The sequence below is a fragment of the Schistocerca piceifrons genome, chromosome 1 (genome assembly GCF_021461385.2).
Source record: "Schistocerca piceifrons isolate TAMUIC-IGC-003096 chromosome 1, iqSchPice1.1, whole genome shotgun sequence".
NCBI classification, from domain to species: Eukaryota; Metazoa; Arthropoda; class Insecta; order Orthoptera; family Acrididae; genus Schistocerca; species Schistocerca piceifrons.
Window position 1 is genome coordinate 455,352,374 of NC_060138.1, and position 23,147 is coordinate 455,375,520.

Sequence of the window (23,147 nt, forward strand, 5' to 3'; positions counted from 1 at the left end):
AATAGAAACAGTAGATCACATCACAAGCGGATGTACAATACTAGCAAACACAGAATACCCCAGAAGACATGACAATGTAGCAAAAATAATACATCAACAACTTGCCATACAACATAAACTAATAAAACAACATGTTCCTACATACAAGTATGCACCACAAAATGTATTGGAGAATGATGAATACAAATTATACTGGAACAGAACCATTATAACAGATAAAACAACGCCACATAACAAACCTGACATCATACTCACCAATAAAAAGAAGAAATTAACACAACTAATCGAAATATCCATACCAAATACAACAAATATACAGAAGAAAACAGGAGAAAAAATTGAAAAATACATCCAACGGGCTGAGGAAGTCAAGGACATGGCATCAGGATAAAGTTGACATTATACCAATTATACTATCAACTACAGGAGTCATACCACACAATATCCACCAGTACATCAACGCAATACAGCTACATCGAAACGTATATATACAACTACAGAAATCTGTAATTATTGATACATGTTCAATTACCCGAAGGTTCCTAAATGCAATGTAACATATACCGTACAGTTAAAAGGAAGTCACGCTTGATCAAGGTCCGCGTCACTTTCCATTTTTAACCAGACCTAAGGTCTGAGAAAGGAAAGAAGATAATAATAATAACATTAATACACTTAAACACATCTTGACGAGGTTTGGTAAAGTTATTTTAATTTCACTTTTAGTTTATGGTGCAATTCTTTGTGTGTTGACCATAGGCGCGTTATGATGACATGGCGCTGGTAGTAGTGAACTGTAGTAAGTCCCAGCATCTCGCTCGCCTCTGTACCTCTTAAAATGATAAAGTGCTTTTTTCGCCTCAGAACGGAGTTGACGTCTAAATCCGTCGCACTGATGTTGCGAGGGGCCTTCAATAAAGAATGCAACACTTTTTTTCCTCGGCCAGTTTCGGCAGAAAAAATGCAGAATTGGTTATAGGACATCGTGGAATAATCCAGTTTCAACCCCTATAATCTCATGAAGTTCCCTTACGTGACAACGCTGTATGTAGCCTGCAAAATACCGACTGTGACGCAGTAATTTCCAAGCAGGAAGCTGTCATTGAATTTCTTTTGGCGGAAAAGCACAACATCGGAGATATTCATAGGCGGTTGCAGAATGTCTACAAAGACCTGGCAAGGTAAAAGCATCGTCGTCAGAACAAGGTCGCACAAACCTGTCCGATCTCCCGTGTGCTGGCCGGTCGCACACAGCTGTGCTGCCTCAGGAAATTGAAGAAACGACTTCAGCGTGTTCGTAACGACAAAAATGCAAACGTACTTTTCTTTCCCCAGGACCATGCAGGGCCTCACACAGTTCTGCGCACTGGAGAGAAGCTCAGAAAACTCCCTTAGGCTCTTCTTCCCCCTACACCCTACACCCTACAGCCTGGATCTCATATATTCCGACTTCCAATTATCTGGTCCTATGAAAGATGTACTCCACGGAAAGCAGTGTGTGGATGACGGGGAGGTTATTGATGCAGCTGGACGTTGGCCCCTACATCGACCAATAGAATGGTACCATGTGGGGATACAGGCCCTCACAATTACGTGGCGTAAGGCCGTAGCATTTAACGAAGATTATGTTGAAAAAAACGGTTGTATAGTCAAAATACCGGAAATAACATGTTTTATTGAAATCGTGAATAAAACCAACCCTCCTTTCACAATAATGAGTTGCATTACTTACTGGACGCCACTCGTTTAATGGGGAAAAATCTGGGGATATTGTTGACCTTCGAAGTACGTCAGCATCATGCAAACAGTTTATAGAGACACGCGCCCTCTGTGGACGAGCACGATATTGTTAGAAAAATGCACCACGATATTGTCGCATGCGCCATAATACATGAGGATTTGGATGTACATGACGTACCGTTGTGATGTCAATCACTATCAGACGTAACCTGAAGTCGTACCCTATGGCTCCCATACCATGACGCCAGGAGTAACTTCGACTTGCCTCTACAAATCGCTAGAAGAATGAGCTCCTTTCTTCGGTCGTCGCCCAAACTCGGCAGTAGTTATCATCCGGGGTAGAGAGCAACCGTTATTCATCGCTGAACATAATGGGACGCCATTTATCAGCAGTTCGTGCTTCCCGTCGCGGCACTACTCCAAAGGCAGCCGTTTGTGTTGCGATTTTAACGGCAGCCTATGCAAGTTCCCTAGTTCGGTAGCTGCTAGTCGCCGGCCGATGGTACCGGATGTCACAGAGTGACCCACGAAGGTCAACATCGAGCCATTGTCTCATCCGAGTGTCCCACAAATCTGGATACTGCACGATTCGATCTGCTGTCCAGATGAACAACCACATTGAGGCCCCGTTCAAAGTCTGTTTGTGGCTGATAACGCTTTCCCATACTAGTACGCGGCGACTCTGTGATTTGATACGCGGCGTCTCTGTGATTTGACAGTAATCACTCAGCATGTGACGCTAGTCACACGCATTGTATATCCTACCAGCCCTGGTAAGAAGTCTGCATTTTTTTAAGGCTGCATTTAGACAGCTAGGGCCTGCCATCTGATATATTTTGTGCGGGTCGTAGTGCTCCACTCAGTCCGATTAGCGTGTACCCTTGGCAACCGCCATGCAGCAGAATTATGCTACGGGGCACCGCTGCCCATGCAGCACCATGTGAAAGTGGGGCTGCATGGGGACCATTGTATGAGATACAGCTGTGATTGCTTCTTGAAACTATAATACATGAAATTTCGAAATGGAAAACTATAAAAATTTCAATTTTTTAAAAAAAGAACAAAAGAGGATAGGAAAGATTAGGGAATATAACTTCACAAGCGCTGGTCAGGGAGTTGGATTCGAAACGTCTCATTGAGCCCGACGTCCCTGGGCAACGCATCCCATTGTTATGTACTTTGTTATACGAGATAATTGACGTCTCGGACGTCACGACTCACTTCACGCTTAACTGTTCAAATAACTAAATTTTGCTAGTGCTTTTATGCTGATGTCTGTTAATGCGCTAGAGTACTTACAATACAATTATTATATGTTACTGTAATCTGACTACAGGATTAACGTGTCGCCTGGTACAATAAACGGCCACAATTTATCCTACTTAGTCTACCGACAAATTTAAATGTGTGTTTTTTTGTGTGTTTAAATGTTATTTTTGCCTCGTCATTATATACGTGTTAATTAACTACATTAATTTTTTACATCTCTTCTATATTAATGTCGTCTATTTACAGGTTCACCGTGGCTCCCGGTACAATAAATCGCCACGAAATATCTTACTAATGGGTTAAAATGTTTCTATCCTAATATGTCTGTGTGTTACTATTTCATTAATTAATGTCAGGTATATGTTACTCTTCGTTCGCCTCGCAGTCGGTATTAGTGTCAGAAGAGTCCGTTGTGCCGGAGTCTTCATCCACACTAGCCCATTCGCCTCGCTGTCGTCTAACTCGATGTCGATATGGTCTCAATTCTTTAAACGTAGTGTGTTCCGTATGGAGATTCGATCTGTGTATTTGTTTAATCGTTGCCATTTCTCTGCATCCCTGACTGTTTCTTGTAGTGCCTGTGTGGTTATTCCTCGTACGTTTGTATGTAAGTGGCTGTGCCGCTCACAGCGACGACTGGGATTGGCATGTTTCGTTCTTAGCCGCTCCCTGACGTTGGGGAGAGAGATATACAGCCTAGGCCCCTCACCACTTTGATCCCACTCTCGATACCAGTTGCACACCTGCTAAGACCATAGTTGCCGTTTCAGTTCGATATGTTTTCCTGTAATTTTCCTGACCTTATCGGCTCCTCCCGTCTTCAACCAGTAGACTGCAGCTCGATATCTGATAGTTATATCTCTTGGAAAGACGCCCAGCACCGTATACAGTGCCCCTACTGAGGTGGTGATGCATGCCCCTAACAGGCTGTTAACAGCACTAAACGCGAACTACACTAATGCACTCTGGTGACCGTTTTAGCTGTCACAGAACATTGTATAACTCTGGTCATCTACAGAGCCGCCACTGGCGTCTACGAGTACGAAATTACATTGAGATCCGATCATATCTTCTGGATGTTTCAAATTTTTTGTCAGTCAGTGTACCGTGCCCGGAGTTAAGGCACACGGTCCATCTGCCAAAGAGCGGCTTCCTATCGTGCCAGCAATGATAGGAAACAAGTAACGTAGCGCGTTTATGAGCGTTTATGCCGGTTGTCAACAATACGATTCAACCTCGTATTCAGTTTGTTCTAATTTATCATTTCTCTCAGTGTTTATACTTTGTTTTGTTGTACTGCATTCTAATCCTATGTACTTTGGATGGTACTGACAGTATTTCCCGCCGCAGCGTGCGAGCCGGCGCTGAGCGTGGCGGTGGAGAACGGCAGACTGGAGTCGAGCGCGGAGCTCCATGGTGGGGAGCCGTGGCTTGTGGACGTGGACAGCGGCGTGCGCTACCCACCGGGCCTCTACTGGCGCAGCGGATCCGCCTGGCGGGCCTGCTACTGCCACCTCCAGCCCTGTCTGCGCATGTCAGTATCCACCTAGCACTTACTCTCACCTATATACGACGGGCGTTCAATAAGTAGTGAAACACAGTTTTTTCTCGGCCAATTTCTGTTGAAAAAATGCGGAATTTGCTGTGGGACATGGTGAAATATTACCGCTTCAGCCCCTGTGGTTTCATGAAGTTCAAATAGGTGGCGGCGCTTTACGAAGTGCGACAATAAAGTAATGAGACTGATGTGAAAAAAAATGTTGCTTACCGTTTTAGAGGAGTTTAGTGTTGTTTCCTTCAAAAGTAGTTCCCTCCTGATTGTACACACTTATTCCAGCGCTTCTGTCATTGATGGTAACATTTCTGGTACTCATCTTCTGTAAGATGCTCCAAGACCCTCGTCACAGCTCTTTCGACATCTTGTGTTGTTTGGAAATTGTGTCCCTTGACCGCCGTTTTGACTCTTGGAAATAGAAAAAGTTGCACAGAGCGATATCTGGTGAATAAGGTGGCTGTGGTAGTACTGAAATTTGTTTTGAGGTTAAAAATTGCTGTACTGACAGAGCAGGATGGGATGGCGCATTATCGTGATGCAGAATCTAATTATCAGTAATGTTGGGCGCTGACACGAAGAACTTTTTTACGAAGTCTTCCTAAAATTTCTTTGTAGTAATATTGGTTAACTGTTTGTCCAGGAGGCACCCACTCTTTATGAAGAATTCCCTTGGAATCAAAGAAGCACACAAGCATGCATTTCACTTTTGACTTTGACATGCGAGCTTTTTTTGGTCTGGGTTATCCCTTTGAGCACCATTGAACTTTGGCGTTTTGTCTCTGGATCGTACTGAAAAAACCAACTTTCATCACCGGTAATAACACAGCTCAGCAATTCTGGATTGATTTCCGTTTGCTCTAACAGATCGGCTGCCAAATTTTTCCGTGTTTCGCGCTGTTGTTGTGTGAGATTTACGGGGACCATTTTTGCACAAATCTTCCTCATACCAAGATCTCCAGTTATTATGAGACGAACCGTTTCTCGAGTGATGTTCAGTTCCTCTGCAATCATTTTCACGGGTAATCTTCGATCAGATCGTACCAGTTCACGCACCCTGGCCAAGTTGACATCTGTCCGTCTTCATCTTCAACATTCGTTCTGCCTTCACTAAACATTTTATGCCAACGGAAAACTTGAGCTCTTGACATAACCTCCTCTCCAAAAGCCTTCTGAAGCTACCGTAAGTTGTGTTCGCGTTTTCACCCAATTTAACACAAAAAGAAATGGCATACGGTTGCACAATATTATGCGATTCCATTTGCGTGACGAGAGACACAAACACGTGTCAACTTATTACAGCAGAACTCACGACTGAGCAGTTGCATCGATGTGCCGCTTGGACTAGAAGCAGCTTATAGACCAAGGTCAAAGATATTGTGCCTACGCATGCCTGCAGGGTTGCCACATATTGCAAAGAAAATCAGTCTCACTATTTTATTGTCGCACCTCATAAGTAGCCTTCAAAATGGTATCTGTAATAGAGGTGCTTTCCAACCAGAGAGCTGTCATTGAGCTTCTTTTGGCGGAAAACCAGAGCATCGCAGATATTTATAGGCACTTCTAGAAGGTCTACGGAGACTCTGCCAGTGAAGGCGTTGTCATGATCGCAGCAGGGGCGCGCAGAGCTGTCCGATCTTCCGCGTGCCGGCCGACCGCACACAGCTGTGACCGCTGCAATGTTGGAACGTGCGGGGACAGTCATTCGAGGTGATATTCGGACCACAAACAAACACCTTGCTGCACAATCGGACGTCACTGTCAGTAGTGCTGCCACACTCGTCCACAAGTCGGGGTAGTCAAAGTGTCTGTCCTCTGGTTTCCTCGTCACCTAACAGAAAACCACAATTTTTCTGTCGAACATCGTCACAGGCGATGAAACATCGGTTCATCAGTTCGAAGCGGAAACAAATCGGCAGTCCGTAAAGTGGCTACACCTCACGTCTCCTCTGAAGTAAAAGTTTAAAAGTACAGCCCCAGCTGTAAACCATGGCGACAGTGTTCTGGGAGACTGAAGGCGTTGTTCTGTTTGACGTCCTCTGCAACGATCAAATCATCTCATGATGCAACGATCAACTCAGAAGTGTATTGTGCTACACATAAAAATGCAAAAGAAGTGCCCCTTCCCCATGTCAACACAAGGCCTCGCACACGTCTGTGCACCCGAGAGGAGCTTACAATACATCATTGGACTATTCATCCGCATTCACCCTAAATCGCGGATATCACACCTTCCGACTTCCATCTCTTTGGTCCAATGAAGGATGCACTCCGCAGGAAGCAGTAAGTGGATGATGGGGAGGTTGTTCATGCAGCAAGACGTTCGCTCCGATGTCGACCAGCAGAGTGGTAGGTACCATATGGGCATATAGGGCCTCCCAGTAAGGTGGTACAAAGACGTCGCATTGAACGGAGATTATCGTGAAAACCACAATTTTGTAGCCAAAATAGCGGGAAATAATATGGTATATTAGAATCCTGAAAAAAAGCAATCCGCTTTCAGGAAAAAAAAGTGTTGCACTGCCTTTTGAACGCCCTCGCAGGACTCTCCTAAGTGTAGTACATTAATTCCTAACTTTAAATACTATTTTAAACTTTTAAATATTCGAGCGTATAAAAATCATCTTGGAGAGTATAAAACTCACATTAAATACAGAATGACTTCTTTTTATCTTTATTCTTCGATAGGTTTTATGCGCCCAGCCACGATTTTCTGTGCTGTACCAACATCTTTATCTTAGAATTGTACTTACACCGAATGTTCTCGATTATTTCTTCCATACACTCTATTCTCCGACTTCCCCTACCATTTTTGCCGTCTACAGATGACCAACGGAATCGTGTGTTGTGTGATATAAAGATTTTACAGCGGCAGACTCATACAGTAAAGAGCTGATAAATGACGTGGAAGCATAAGATCAGAGTTCGGTATGCCTCGTCGAAGTCACAGGGCGCTGTTTCAGCATCTACGTCTATATCTACACTGCGGAAGCCACCTCATCGTGCGTGGCGGACGGTATTTCGGATACCTTACCATCTTCCCTCTTCCATCTCTCATTACGCTATTCCATTCATGAATGGTGTGCGGGAAGAACGATTGTGGGCAAGTCTTTGCGTTGGCTTCAGTTTGATTTTCACATTTGATCATTTCACATAACCGAGGTTGGCATAATAATGTACTGCTCAACTCCATTCAGACTCAGTGCCTCTCTTGTGCAGCCAGCCACTGGTGTTAGAGGAGCATATCTCTTTTAAGGGGCCGATGACCTCTGCAATTTGGTCCCATAGAACTTACCACAAATTTCCAAATTCTGATTCTTTCGGCCTTGTTAACGTATCCCGAAACGAAACGCTAACGCTCTTCCTTGGTTTGCTTTTTCTCTACCTCCTAATCCAGGGCCAGCCAAATTTCGAGCGGGCCGGGAGTGCGAGCCGCGTGTCTGCTTTGCTCGTTTGTTCCCGGAAGTACTCGGCACAGCGCGACGTTTCATTTACGCTGAAGCGCCAAAGAAACTAGTATAGGCATGCCTATTCAACTACAGAGATGTGTAAACAGGCAGAATACGGCCCTGCGATCAGCAACGCTTACATAAGACAAGTGTCTGGCGCAGTTGTTATATTGGTTACTGCTGCTACAGTGCCAGGTTATCAAGATTTAAGCGAGTTTGAACGTGCACACGAGTGATGGGACGCAGGATCTCAGAGGTAGTGATGAACTGGGGATTTTCCCATATGACCATTTCACAATATCAGGAATCTGGTAAAACATCAAATCTCCGACATCGGGAAAAGATTCTGCAAGAACGGAACCACCGACGACTGAAGAGAATCGTTCAACGTAACGGAAGCGCAACCCTTCTGCAAATTACTCCAGGTTTCAATGCTGGGCCATCAACAAGTGCAGGTCATTCAACGAACATCATCGATATTGGCTTTCGGAGCGGAAGACCTATTCGTGTACCCTTGATGACTGCACGACACAAAGCTTTACGCCTCGCCTGGCCCCGTCAGTACCGACAATGGACTGTTGATGACTGGAAACATGTTGCCTCGTCAGAGGAGTCTCGTTTCAAATTGTATCGAGCGGATGGACGTGTACGGGTATGGAAACGACCTCGTGAATCCATGGACCCAGCATGTCAGCAGGGGACTGTTTAAGCTGGCGAAGGCTCTGGAATGGTGTGGGGCGTGTGCAGTTGGAGTGATGTGGGGCCACTGATGCGTCTAGATACGACTCTGGTAGGTTACACGTACGTAATTGGCCAAGGCTAAAAGAGCTTTCGCTCAAAGTAAAAGAACAGAGAAATTGTAATTTCCTGGCAGAATAGCCTTCTTGCAGTCGAAAAACTAAATTTTCTAACTTAGGGTCTCTTATTATGCAAGAACTGGCCGGAGTATTTCATCAAAATTACAAGTAAATATCTAGTGAGCTGAATAGGATAACTCAGCGCCAGTCTTGGAAGTGCGTCGACTATCCAGCTGCCTGGATGGCACTTTACATTTACCGTGCAACCACTGAGCGCAGAGGAAAAGTGTGCAGAAGACGGCTGCTATTTAAATTGGAATGCGCAGAGAATATTCACACAAACAACGTTTTCTGCAATGCCCACGGAGCTGGCAGTGAACTACGGACTTGAGTGCCACATAGCGACCGTATCTCTCATGCAAAAACTGTTAGCTTTCTATGTCTATACATCATTATAGGAGCAGAGGAAATAATGGTGAAGAGCGAGATACACTGAGGAGTCACAAATACCTATCAACCTACTTAATAGTGCGTTCGTCCACCTTTGGAACCACATGCAGCAGCAGTTCTCCATGGTATGGATTCGACACGTCCTTGGTAGGTTTCTGGGCAAATGTGACATGAGGTATCTATCATGGATTGGTGGTTTGTTGTCATGGAGTGCGCACCCAATAGTGTTGCAGATGTTTTCCGTTGGGTTCTGGTCAGCCCAGCTTAATGATAGAAACATCAATGTGAGTTCACCATCATGCACGATTCAGGCCTTGTGAAATGGACTGCTATCCTGCTGTAAGATGCCCTGCTGTCATGGAAGGCATTAAGCGTGAAGGGATGCAAGTGGTCTTAGTAAGTTCACATAGTCCATAGCTGTCAAGGCACCTTCCTAAACTGCTACAAATCTCAAGAAATGCCAGGTGAATGTTCCCCATAATATAATACTGTCCCCTATGGACTGCGTCCGAGGCGCACAGGCGTTCGCCTGGATGTCGGCATATCCAGACGTGACCATCGACAAAGTACAATAGGAACGTGATTTATCCGACAAGGCGAAAAGTTTCTGTTGATACGCAACCCAATCTCCATTACCCTGTGCCCACAGCAATCGTAATGCTGACTAGCCCTACAAGGGAACATGTAACGGCCACCTGCTGCGGTGCCCAATGTTAGACAATGTGCGCTGAACGCGGTGCTTCGAAACACTTGCACCTTCATGAGCATGGTACTCTGCCGTCATATCTGCCACAGATCGCCGCCTATCCTGCATTACAGAACACGCAAGCCTCCCACCTACCTAGTCTGTGACGAGGCGTGGGTGCCCAACACCTTGTAACCCACACGTGTGTTCACCGTCCTTCGATTATTTTACGTAGATACTCACGACAGTAGCGCACAAACGGTCGACCAGCTTCACCGATTCCGAGATGCTCGTTCCCAAGCGCTGGGAAATAATATTATGCCCTTTGTCAAAGTCGTTTATGTCAGTGGATTCCCCCCATTTGCGATATCGTCGCTAGAATGATTCTCCACTGCAGCTTGTTTCTACAACTTTTCCTGTTCATTGAGTACCGTGTTTTTCTTGATGGTATTGCTTACTGTTCTGTTGCTTCGGCGCTGAATTCTGGTGTCATTATGTCTGCTAGGTGCCAGTGGTTTTCTGTTTGTCTCATTCCACTTTTTCTAGTAGGGCCAAGGACCACTTGTAATAGTCTATATGTATGTTACGCTGTCCGAGGCTACGCATAAGGTTGTTTTGTGAACCACGCGTCTTTTTGTACAGTTATTCAGTGCGTTCTTGAAATCTTCAGCGCACGAGTGTTTCTTCAGATTCTTCATGTAACCAGCAAGTCGTGAAGTTCCTAGGTACTTGATAAACGCACTATGGCATTTTATTCTGCTATTTCGAATCCAACAAAGCTATTGTACCAGTAAATTACAATTTTTCTGATCTTTTACTTTGTGAGAAATCTCTCTTTTTGACTTAGCCACAATTACGCAATCAGATAATGTTCATGTCAGTGCCTCACTAGCGGCGTGCTAGTGCAACTGATTCAAATCTTGCCGGAAAAGTATATTTGAAGTCAAATGTTTTTCCGTCTCCTCAACTTTAATTGCACACGGCCACAACGAAATTTACAAAAGAAATTCAAAGAAACTCTTGATTTCTTACTACAGTGCTGCATATATGAAAAAATCTTTTCTAGATGAATCTTCGCTATGATGCCACAGACACGACGGGTCTTATGAATATGCTGTATATTATCAGGCCACACTTTACTGAAAGTGTTGAAGTTTCATGTATCACAGAATACAGAGCAGCCAAGACGTTTGCAGTCTTCTTGTGAACTTCTCCGACATGATTTCTCCAGGTTAGTTGTCGATCAAGGATTACACCCAGAGTACTTAGCAGCTGGGAACCAGAAGAAAGAGGTATAAATTAACATGATTTTTCCAGTGTTTATTGCTGATAAGAGTGCCTGGCTGTTTGTGACGTTGACCTCCATACGCCAATTTGCTGCACATTTGTCCAAATCCCTGCGGGCGTCATGTAGTCTTTGTTGGATTACTTCTGGCCTTCTCCTTTTCGAAATTGGAAATTTGTGGTAAGGTCCCAAAGGACCAAACTGCTAAGGTAATCGGTCCTTAAGCTTACACACTACTTAATCTAACTTAAACTAACTTACAGTAAGGACGACATACACATCCATGCCTCGAGGGAGGAATCGAACCTCCGAGGGGGGGTGCCGCGCGAACCGTGCAAAGCGCCTCAGACCGCTCGGCTACACTGCGCGGCTCTCCTTTTTGGCATGAGTGTAGTGTCGTCAGAACAGATGTGTTTCGTTACCCATGGCGACGGAGGAAGATCGGTAAAAAAGGCGCAGGCCCTTGATCCGATTCTTGTAGCACTCCATCAAGGACTTGTCTGATACATGACTCGCCATTGATAATGTGAACTATGTAGATCCGCGTACTGAGGTAGTCTGAAAATAGCTTCACCGGGGATTTCGGCATGTGATTCCTCATTGGTCTCTGTTTCGCATCACATTCCTGCAACACTATAAGGTGGCATTCTATCTCGAGGCGGGAAGTGATCACAGTGTTCTGGCTCATCAGTGTATGTAGATGTAGTAGAAGTAATACTGAGCGTGATGATTCTAATGTTAGCGGTAGTAATAGATCCAAAATATTTTCCGAATTTGTAATCAGAGGGTCCTTTTTATTTTACTTAAAGTGAATGTAGAAATATAATGGAAAACAGAAAATAGGCATATTATAGAATGTTTGCTGTCAGGCTATAAAATAAAGTAAAATAAAGTGTAATACACAGATTCTGAGGTCAGTGTAGCTATTGTTTGACATGGAAGATATCATACCTGAAGTCAAGTTTGAAACATATAGAGACCTCTGTGTTTTACATAGGGTGCCATATAGTTTACACTGGTAGTTTTAACACTGATGTAACTATAATACATTTGGTGTGTAAGGTGTCAAACAAATAACACACCTTACATTGAATTCCTGAAACATTACCAGTTACGTGATATTGTACGAATTTTATTAATATGCAGATCTAGTGAATAAGCCAGCATTTTGCGAATATAAACCACTAACTCTCACACTAGTAACTGCATGCAAGTAATTTTCCTGACTTGAGCTACGAGACGTAGTTCTGGGGGAAAGGAGAATTTTACAACGGCATGCCGTCTCGCGCGGCTGGAGTCCTCACTACGTAATACTTATCGGACACAATGAGACGCCGCAGCCACTACCTAGGTCGCGGGCAAAAGCAGCCCTTGTTCCTGCTTTTAACAACTCTTTGGAAAGCCTTTCTACAGGAACACAGCTGGAGATCACAGATAAACATCCAGAGAAACACAATTCAAAACATTGGTGACTCCCTGTAGCCACTTGCGTTAAAACTCGCATGAAAGAAAAAGCTGTTTATCTCAGTATTACATAACAGAAGTTAAACTCTGTCCTATGAAAGAAACAACGCCTTTGATAGGCTACAAGAACTCTACTGTGTGGAGTTATAACAGGTACGAATGCCATGACTGGCCAGAAAGAAAACACGTGGCCACGAGCTTTGATATAGGCAAATTGCAGCCAAAGTAATTGGCTTTTCTCTTGCAGAAAATCGTCGAGTCTTTGAGCAAGGTGATTGCGAGAGTCGTTATGTGAACACTTGTTCACAGACTTGTCTTAACTCGTAAGGAGTTAAACTGCAAAGTCTCCTGGTAAGGACAGTTCCATTGAGCATTGATAGTTAATACTTGCGAGTGATTTGAGGGCAACGACGTACGCGCTGTTCCAGCCAAATAGCTTGTACCATGCCAGTTAGTTAGGGAATAACTAGGAGTCTCGGCTTCACCGAAGATGTAGGAAATGTACCCAGCTGGTGTTAAACAGTCGAGAGAAATTTAGAATAGATTCTCAGGTTCACCGCTCACGCAGACAGCCGTCACTGCCGCTGCCGACACGAGGTAAACACATGTGCACTCGCACCACGCCAGCAAGTAATATTCAATTGACACTCAGGACTGCAGTCGTCTCCGTCTCTCCTAATTTTCGTGTATTCAACCATGACCTATAGTTAAACATATCCGAGATTGTCAGGCTTAATTGAAGCAGAAACGCGAGATGTCGGACGTAACGAAAAGGATTGATCAGCCACTCTAGAGTGTTTTATACTACGGATTGTTGAATTGTTTTAATTGCGTACTTCTTTTTGATTGCTCTTTACTGACCCCCATTCAATTTGGGTATTTTCATTGTGCATTTCTGCGTAATTGATATCTCTGGCGCCAATTGTCTCTATATTGTTTTGTATTTTTATCCACCCTCAGACATGGCTATCAACCATCTTACCATTAAACAACCTTACAATAATTAGAAATTTGCTTCATAGTTGTGTACGTAATTTTGCTAACATTGCTATGTCATGAAGTCATACTTAGAGTAAAAATAAACGTTAAAAACGAAAATCTCAGATTTTCATTTTTGCAAAGATTTAGTTACGTCTGAATCTGTACACTAATTTCTGTTAGCGATAACGTTTCCTTTACAGGGAGTGTAGTGGAACCGACATTGAGATCATTGTCTGATTGCATCACTGACTATACTGCTGCACCCTTCTCAACTCTGCATGCATGAGATCTGCCTACCTTGCAGGCCGTAGGTTCAACACCAAATTCCTAAAACACTCACAGAACATCCTTGTGCAACTGCAGGAGGAAGGTACCTCGGAACCAGTCTCACATGTGTTAGAGATGTTTGTATTTGCATGTATTAGTATCCAGCTGAAGTATATTTTACTTTACGACTTAGATGCCGCACTTGCTTTGCATCCAGACATACTGTTTATCACCGTTAGTCAGTAGTGACAGGCATGATCTCATGCATCGGGGGGGGGGGGATTCAGATTCTAGTTTTAGAGAGATTTGGGTATACACGATGTTGTTAGCTATAATACTACTTGGAACTCTCAAAGTTAGCATTCAGAGTCCGTCTCTTTATTGTTATTTCATCCACCTCGCCCCAGATGGGCGGGGTAGGGCACGTAAAGTGCCCTCCACCACACACCGTTGGGTGGCTTGCGGACTATAAATGTAGATGTAGATGTAGAGGGGCGGGCCGCCAGCGGTGCAGTTCTCTGCTCTTCAGCCAAGCGAATTAAAACAAAAGATTTACAGTGAGAAATATAATCCAAATTTGGGGCTGTTTTCTATTTTAAATTAAAAAATGGACAGTTAAAAAAATGGAAATTATGTACGTTTTAAAAACACATCGCAGGAAGGTCAAATCCTTCTGATAAAAACACTGATGCACTGCTCTTTCGTTTAAAATGTGAAGGATCTGCACTAGGGTGAGAGATATTACTGGAGGAGAGAGTGTGTTCCATAGGGTTGAGGGCTGTGGGTATAAAGACAGAGGTCTGTTAGAAAGGAAAAAAAAAATAGAGATGAGACATAGAAGCTGAGGTGGATAGTGGGAAATACAGGTGGTGGGAAAGATAGAGGGTGAGGAGTAGTGTGTCGAGTGGGTAGGATAACGGTTGCAGGAGGAAATGGATGGCGGTGGATGGAGAGGGAAACGAGCCCTGATGTTGAACGGGATAGGGGGAAAAGTTAAAGTTAGTAGGAGGTATAAATATCAGGGTGAATGTCGTTGTGTGGGAGAGGGAGTTGGATGAAGTTGCATTGGGATAGGATGTTTTGTGTGTGTAGGTGAAGGGACAAAGGGATGTGTTTGTGAAGGCATGGCAGGAGACAATGTAATGACAGGAATCTAGTTTGCAAACAGTATAAGAGATGAGGAGGTGTTCGATGTAGCTGATGAGAGGTGTGCATTTGATGAGATGGTATATGATTCAGGTGGAGGAAGATAAACGGATGCAGAAAGCAAAACGGAGTACATGGTGTTCAAGTAGTTGGAGAGATTTCTAGAACTTTCACAAGCTGCGACATCGTTGCGAAAAAACACAGTGACCCGTATATGTAATAAGTTTCCTTTAATTTGCGTCTATGGTCACAATCTTTTTTGTTTAACAGATTACCGGTTTCGGTCTTTAATGACCATCATGCCACTATGGCTGCAGTACATTAGGACTTCGTTTTTATGAAGCAGATCTGATGATGGTCATTAAAGACCGAAATCGGTAATCTGTTAAACAAAAAAGATTGTGACCATAGAAGTAAATTAAATGAAACTTATTCTTGAACTTTGTTCGGGCAGAGAACCATGCAACACTTGCATAGCAGAGGATGGGTCAGATCAGGGTTTTGTAGACGTGGTAAGGTTCCCACGTTAGTTGCTGGTCGAGCATCAGTCAAAGATATTTTAGTGGGTTAGTTAGTTGGAAAGGACAGTTGTAAATGGTATAGTAGAAGTCATGGTGGCGGAAGGTGGGGGTGGCTCATCCTATAATTATTGCCTGGGTTTTGGTGGGGTTGATCTTGAGGAGCCTTTGGTTACACCAAGATGTAAACTGATTGATGCGGATTTGGAGGGATTGTTGGAATTCCTGGAGTGTAGGGTAGAAGGCGAGGAAAGCGGTGTCATCAGCATACTGAAGGAGGTGGACTGGTCGAGGTGGTTTGGGCATATCACCAGTGTAGAGGAGATAAAGGAGAGGAGAGAGGCTACAGCCTTGGGGCACTCCTGCTGTGGGACAGAAGGTACAGAAATTGATATTGTTAATAGCGACAAAGAATCGGTGATTAGACAGGAAGGATGCAATAAAGTGGACATAGTTAATTGGAAGTGCGTATGTCTGGTGTTTGAATAGGAGGGCATACACGGTCGTAGGCTTTTTATACGTCGAGGAAGACAAAAATAGCTGGTTTACGGGAGTTGAATTCGTGGAATAGGAGGTGGGCGAGATGCAGGAGCTGGTCGTTAGAGGAGACAATGGGAAAGAAGCCGGACTGGTTTACAGTTGGGATGCGTTGGGAGCGGATGGATCCGAAGACTTTGCTAAACACTGATGTGAGGCTGATAGGGCTGGAGGAGGAGGTATCAGTAGGAGGTTGGTGGGGTTATTCAGAGCTTCGCTATGTACTTTTAAGCTTGCGCATTATAGCAGTGTATTTATATATACTATAGTTTTTAACTGTTACTCACTCTGATCATTTTGGCTGTTAATGTAAATATTTTATTAGAATTTTTTAGAACACCAGTCATCTATAATAACTGTCATGGTTTATTGTTACGGAAAGATTTAGCAATTGAACACTAACGTAGCTCACAGCGTGCAGACGCCGTCTGCCGAGAGCTCAGGGGCCTGGTGTGTTTTCATATGCGTTGTGATGTGTGCAACCAGAATATGCGCTACAACTTCGGCATGTTTATGATGTAAAGCTTTACTGAAGGCCTGAACCAGTTTGGTATGCATTGGACTGCTCCACATGTCAGTTTTGGGGACAAAAGGTATTACATACTAAAAAAAAAAAACTTTCGGTCATCTTGTGTTTCATTCTATTTTACAGGACACCCGCAGTGATTCTAAAACCGTTGGCAAGGGGCATTTAGCTGCTGGGATAGTTTATGCGCAGTATCCCATCGCACCTAAGTATCAGTAAGTTGTCTGATATTTTCTTGGTAATCCAGTCTCACTAAATGGGTTCACGCCACAACTGTGAAATTTTGTATTTCTTCCGTAGGCCAGTCCGAAGATGCCTGAATAAAGGTGAAACGCGTCATTGGGAAATAATTAAAAAAATTAGCACTGCTACGAAGACTGATTGTGTCTTAATATCATATGCTGGTGAGCTTTAATTATGTGAGCTGAACTTTAACTTGGATTGTCTTTTTTACGCACTATAAGTGTAGCGTGAGTGACGGAGGCAGCCAACCCTCTGAGATTCAAGGTCGGGCTACTTTTAGCAAATTGCAGGAATTGACAGCTGACGTAAACGTCTGAGGGATACCAATGAGATCAGTGGATTTTTTAAAAACTCTCTCTCTCTCTCTCTCTCTCTCTCTCTCTCTCTCTCTCTCTATTTTCTAACTTTTATCGAGCAGCACGATGTCCTATATATCGTGTTTTCGTAGGCGGAGATTAAACGACCAGCACAGCATTCACCTAAACATAAGGGGGAAACCGCTTAAAACCAGACAGATGATGGCTGGTGTACCAGATCAAAGGTTTTTGCATCGCCTTACGGTTTTCATCCGGTCTGACTAACCTCCCTGTCTCGTAACTTACAAGGGAATGGTCTATTCCATCTTGTCGAAACCTACACAGCCAAAATTTTAGCTGCTAAGACGCGCTGCAATTAATTTTTAAAATGTACGTTACATTCCTACTGCATGAAGAACCGCTAACAACAGCAGTTTGTAGAGCCCTTCCTGTCTAGCGTGCGATTCAGGGCATAAGCAGACGCATAGATGACAAGAGAACGTAGCGCCACGTAACGCGAAGTCCGAAATAAACACACATAAATTTTTAACACTTAAACTATACAAAAAATGTCTCACGTACTTACAGTCCATATCGACGGATAAGGTGTAGCAGATGTATCTGATACACAAGTGAGTAGAAAATCTAGGCAGTGTAACATGTTGCATTACAGACGACTTCCATCAATCAGTATTTTAATTTGTTGACGTGAAATATGTTATAACAATTCCTGTAGCACAGTTCTTACGACAATGTTTGAATAACATCTTTTTACTAGCAATGAAACAGTCCTTTTTAATTTTTTGAACTAATTTTCCTTGACGTTCTTCTTAATCAGGTCGAAAAACACTGTAAATCAGTAATGTTCATCTCACTTGCAAAGCAGAACACCCAGTCTAGTAGATCTCCCTCGGTAATGGTCCATGGACTGTCAAGAACAGTTCTAAATCGAAACTTCCTGGCAGATTAAAACTGTGTGCCGGACCGAGACTCGAACTTGGGACCTTTGCCTTTCGTGGGCAAGTGCTCTACCGACTGAGCCACCCAAGCACGACTCACGCCCCGTCCTCACAGCTTCAATTCCGCCAGTACCTCGTCTCCTACTAGTTCTGCAATGTTCGCAGGAGAGCTTCTGTGAAGTTTGGAAGGTAGGAGACGAGGTACTGGCGGAATTGAAGCTGTGAGGACGGGGAGTGAGTCGTGCTTGGGTAGGTCAGTCGGCAGAGCACTTGTCCACGAAAGGCAAAGGTCCCGAGTTCGAGTCTCGATCCGGCACACAGTTTTAATCTGCCAGGAAGTTCCTATCAGCGCACACTCCGCTGTAGAGTGAAAATTTCATTCTAGATACAGTTCTAAATCTTTCGAATAATTCTTCATTCTCAATTTTGCGAGTTTCATTTCCTCACATATTATGTACTTGTTGTGAATCTGTCTTCCTTATATACAATTCATGTTCAGATTTTACAAAACGAAACCAGTTTTGGAGCCGGTCGGTGTGGCCGAGCGCTTCTAGGCGCTTCAGTCTGGAACCGCGCGACCGCTACGGTCGCAGGTTCGAATTTGCCTCGGGCGTGGATGTGTGTGATGTCCTTAGGTTAGTTAGGTTTAAGTAGTTCTAAGTTCTAGGGGACTGATAACCTCAGATGTTAAGTCCCATAGTGCTAAGAGCCATTTTTTGAACTAATTTTGGACACTGCTTGTGTATAAGCGTTTTCTCCCGCCTTCGTTTTACTAAGAAGTTTATAGCCTTTTTTTTCTCACTGAAAACTATTACTGTAAATTTTTCTGTGGGTTCGGAAGGTACTATATTTTTGTTCTGGACTTTAATTAGCGCAGCAGTCATCATTCGAACCACAGTTCACGGAATCGACTATTTACTGTTTCCTCTGTAATGTTTGTGCAATTTCTAATTAAATGTTAACGTCATTTGGGTGAATGTCCAAGAAACTAACAAATAAATAAAATCTATGTAGGTCCAGGAGAAGAAGGTGATTTTGATTCATTCCAAACTCTTCATATTTAATCTTTGCAAGACTTAAAATATCAGTTGGATTACAAATTGCTGTGAAATTCTGTAAGCTGCAGGAAGACAGACGCTTTTAACAAGCACATACGAAGTAATCACAAACAAAATTCATTCCCTTGTTAACACTTGACTATGCCTCAAAGATAACTGCTCATTATTAGGGGTATGAAATGAGTTACAAATTCTAGGCAATAGTAAGTGAACAATTGTGTCGGGAGAAACTATCAATGGAAACTTTACAAATTAAAATCGTGTCGTGCCTTGTTATCGATTTACCGAGGTGCCGTCAACCAAGGATATGTGCCCAGGCGCGCTGATCATGCAGTGCCTGCTACAGCTGCAGCAGGGTATACATTCCTCCAGGCATCTGGCGAGCCAGGAATTTGGTAAATTTCATAATTTGTTGAAAAAAAATTCGCAGTGTGTCTTAGCGGTTAAAATTTTGACATTGTGTTTCTTTTGATGTATTCATTCTGTAAAAAAACCTTCAGGGCAGTTTCCCACATGTCGGATTAGACAGTTCCCTTGTTAGCGCATTGTGCGTTAAGCTAGACGAGCATGTCAAGTTTATCTGAACACTAGTATTCAGAGAATATTAACAAACGGTCCTGCTAGGAGATAGCAGTCAACACAGAAATGTAATTAGAAGAAAAAGGAGCAAATCAATGGGAATGCTCATTACTGATACAAAAACCAGGCTGTAATCACAGTGCTGACTACTGATCTGATGGAATTTCATTTTCCTTGTGTCACATGAGTCTCAACTTTACCTTCAATAATGGTAGAAGGTAAAGAAATGAATTAAAATGTATGCCACGGCGTGGACTTGAAGCAGGAGACTTGGGTTCAAGTCCAGGCTGTGGCACAAATTTTATATCATTTATTCAGCTTTTATCATTAGTGAAGAAAAAATGTATACTCCATGTCTCAAGGGAAACGTAGTTCCATCACATCAACAGATCACATACGACTGAGGTACAAGCAAGATTTTCCCATTACGTGTAAAGATAGGGTGCTATTCCTGTATCAGTCTCGGCAATACAGACTATTTGAGAAGGGAAAAATGGGCTGAAGGCTTGAATTGAAGTTTGTTTTAGTGAGGGCACTGGACTAGGGTGCTCCGTGCAGCTACCGTATGTTATCCATACTGCTATGGCGAAGTAATTGTTAGCACATTTGTCTAGCAAACGTGAGACCTGGGTTTAAGTCCCATTCGTGGCACAAATTTTAATTCATTTCTTCAACTTCTATCATCATCGAAGATAAGTAGTGCTGACTGACTGAAATATTGTAGTTCTGCTGGAGTTGGTATGGACTCAGTGTATTTCGAGACAGCAGAGCTGTTGCACAGGTTTGCATTCTGTGGGGAGTGCAATGCAATAGATTTTTTGGTTGTGATTTTCGAAGGCGATTGTCATGAGTTAACCTAAGAAGGTTTCCTTCTTCGTAGTGAGGCTAATCGCAGGCTGGAAAAAATTTTAGTTGACGCAACGTTTAAAATTACATTCTCATCTCTTGTCAACAGGTGCTGCCAGGATGGTTGGACGTTAGTTGAGGGTAGCACGGAGTGCGAGCCGTCGCCAGAAGGGAGTGGTGGAGAGGGTGACGTGGAAGGCATGGTGTTGGTACCTGACGACGTGCGGCGAGTGTTTGGCAGTCCACCGTGCCCTGAAGGCTTCATCGAGGCCTCGTTCGAAGAGATCGACATCCTCGACAGTGGCACATTATATGCTTTCAATGAGACTCACGCCCCCTACAACGTCTCCCAGTACTGCCTTGCGGTATGCCAGCTCATTCACTTTCGATATGTCTTAGTTACGGAACTTATCAGAAAGAACTCTTTGCTTACTACAATGCTGATCTATTCTTCTTTTAAAACATATTGCAAGGGTAAATGTATTATTGTAGCCAAGACAGACACGAAGCCCACGCCTACCACAGTAGTACAACTATATATGCCAACTAGCTCCGCAAATGACGAAGAAATTGAAGAAATGTGTGATGAGATAAAAGAAATTATTCGGATAACGAAGGGAAACGAAAATTTAATAGTCGTGGGGGATGAAATTTGATAGTAAGAAAAGGAAGAGAAGGAAAAGTAGTAGGTGAATATAGAATGGGGGTAAGGAATGAAAGAGGGAGCTGCCTGGTAGAATATTGCACAGAGAATACCTTAATCATAGATAACACTTGGTTTAAGAATCATGAAAGAAGGTTATACACATGGAAGAGGCCTGGAGATACTGGAAGATTTCAGATAGATTGTATAATGGTACGACAGAGATTTAGGAACCATATTTTAAATTGGAAGACATTTCCTGGGGCAGTTGTGGACTCTCACCACAATTTATTGGTTTTGAACCGTAGATTAAAACTGAATAAACTGCAAAAAGGTAATGCTTTAAGGAGGTGGGACCTGGATAAACTGAAAGAACCAGAGGTTGTAGAGAGTTTCGAGAGCATTAGGGGACGATTGGCAAGAACGGGAGAAACAAATACAGTACATGAAGAATGGGCAGTGGAAAGAAACACAGTAGAAGAAGAATGAGTAGCTTTGAGAGATGAAATAGTGATGGTTGCAGAGGATCAAGTAGGTAAAAAGACGAGGGATAGTAGAAATCCTTGGGTAACAGAAGAGATATTGAATTTTATTGATGAAAGGAAAAAATATAAAAATACAGTAAATGAAGCAAGCGAAAAGGAATACAAACGTCTCAGAAATAAGTTTGACAGGAAGTGCAAAGTGGCTAAGCAAGGATGGCTGGAGGACAGATGTAAGGAGGTAGAGGCATATTTCACTGGGGGTAAGATAGACACTGCCTACAGAAAAATTAAAGAGGCCTTTGGAGGAAAGAGAACCACCTGTATGAATATCAAAAGCTGAGATGGAAAACCAGTTTCAAGCAAAGACGGGACAGCAGAAAGATGAAAGGAGTATATAGAGGTTCTATGCAAGGGCGATGTTCTTGAGGAAAATATTATGGAAATGGAAGAGCACGTAGATGAAGATGAGATGGGAGGTATGAAACTGCGTGAAGAATTTGACTAATCACTGAAATATCAAAGTAAAAAAAAGGCCCCAGGAACAGACAACATTCCATTAGAGTTACTGATAGCCTTGGAGAGCCAGCCGTGACAAAAGTCTACCATCTGGTGAGCAAGATGTATGAGACAGGCGAAATACCATCAGACTTCAAGAAGAATATAATAATTCCAATCCAAAAGAAAGCAGGTGTCGACAGGTGTGAAAATTATCGAACTATCAGTTGAATAAGTCATAGCTGCAAAATACTAACACGAATTCTTTACAGACGAATGGAAAAACTGGTTGAAGCTGAACTTGAGGAAGATCAGTTTGGATTCCGCAGAAATGTTGGAACACACGAGGCAATACTGACCCTACGATTTATCTTGGAAGATAGATTAACGAAAGTCAAACCTACGTTTTTGCCATTTGTATACTTAGAGAAAGCTTTTGACAATGTCGACTCTCTTTCAAATTCTGAGGGTGGCAGGGGTAATATACAGAGAACGAAAGGCTATTTATAATTTGTACAGAAATCATATGGCAGTCATAACAGTAGAGGGCCATGTAAGGGAAGCAGTGGTTGAGAAGGGAGTGAGACACGGTTGTAGCCTATCCCCGATGTTATTGAATCTGTATATTGAGCAAGCAGTAAAGGAAGCAAACGAAAAATTTGGGTTAGTAATTAAAATCCATGGAGAAGAAATAAAAAGTTTTAGATTTCCTAATAACATTGTAATTCTGTCAGAGACAGGAAAGGATCTGGAAGAGCAGTTGAACGAAATGGACAGAGTCTTGATAGGAGGACGTAAGATGAACATCAATAAAAGAAAAAAGAGGATAATGAAATGTAGTCGAAGTAAGTCGGGTGATGGTGAGGGAATTAGATTA

General features: G+C 43.1%; 1 protein-coding gene across 1 annotated transcript in view; it reads left to right on the forward strand.

Moving 5' to 3' along the window:
- LOC124792524 (G-protein coupled receptor Mth2-like) overlaps positions 1-23,147 on the forward strand; it is a 617,551-nt gene that overhangs the window by 79,569 nt on the left and 514,835 nt on the right. The window contains exons 2-3 of the mRNA XM_047257947.1: positions 4,360-4,543; positions 20,757-21,012. Of these exons, the coding sequence (XP_047113903.1) occupies positions 4,360-4,543; positions 20,757-21,012 (440 nt within the window). The remainder of the gene's footprint in view (positions 1-4,359; positions 4,544-20,756; positions 21,013-23,147) is intronic.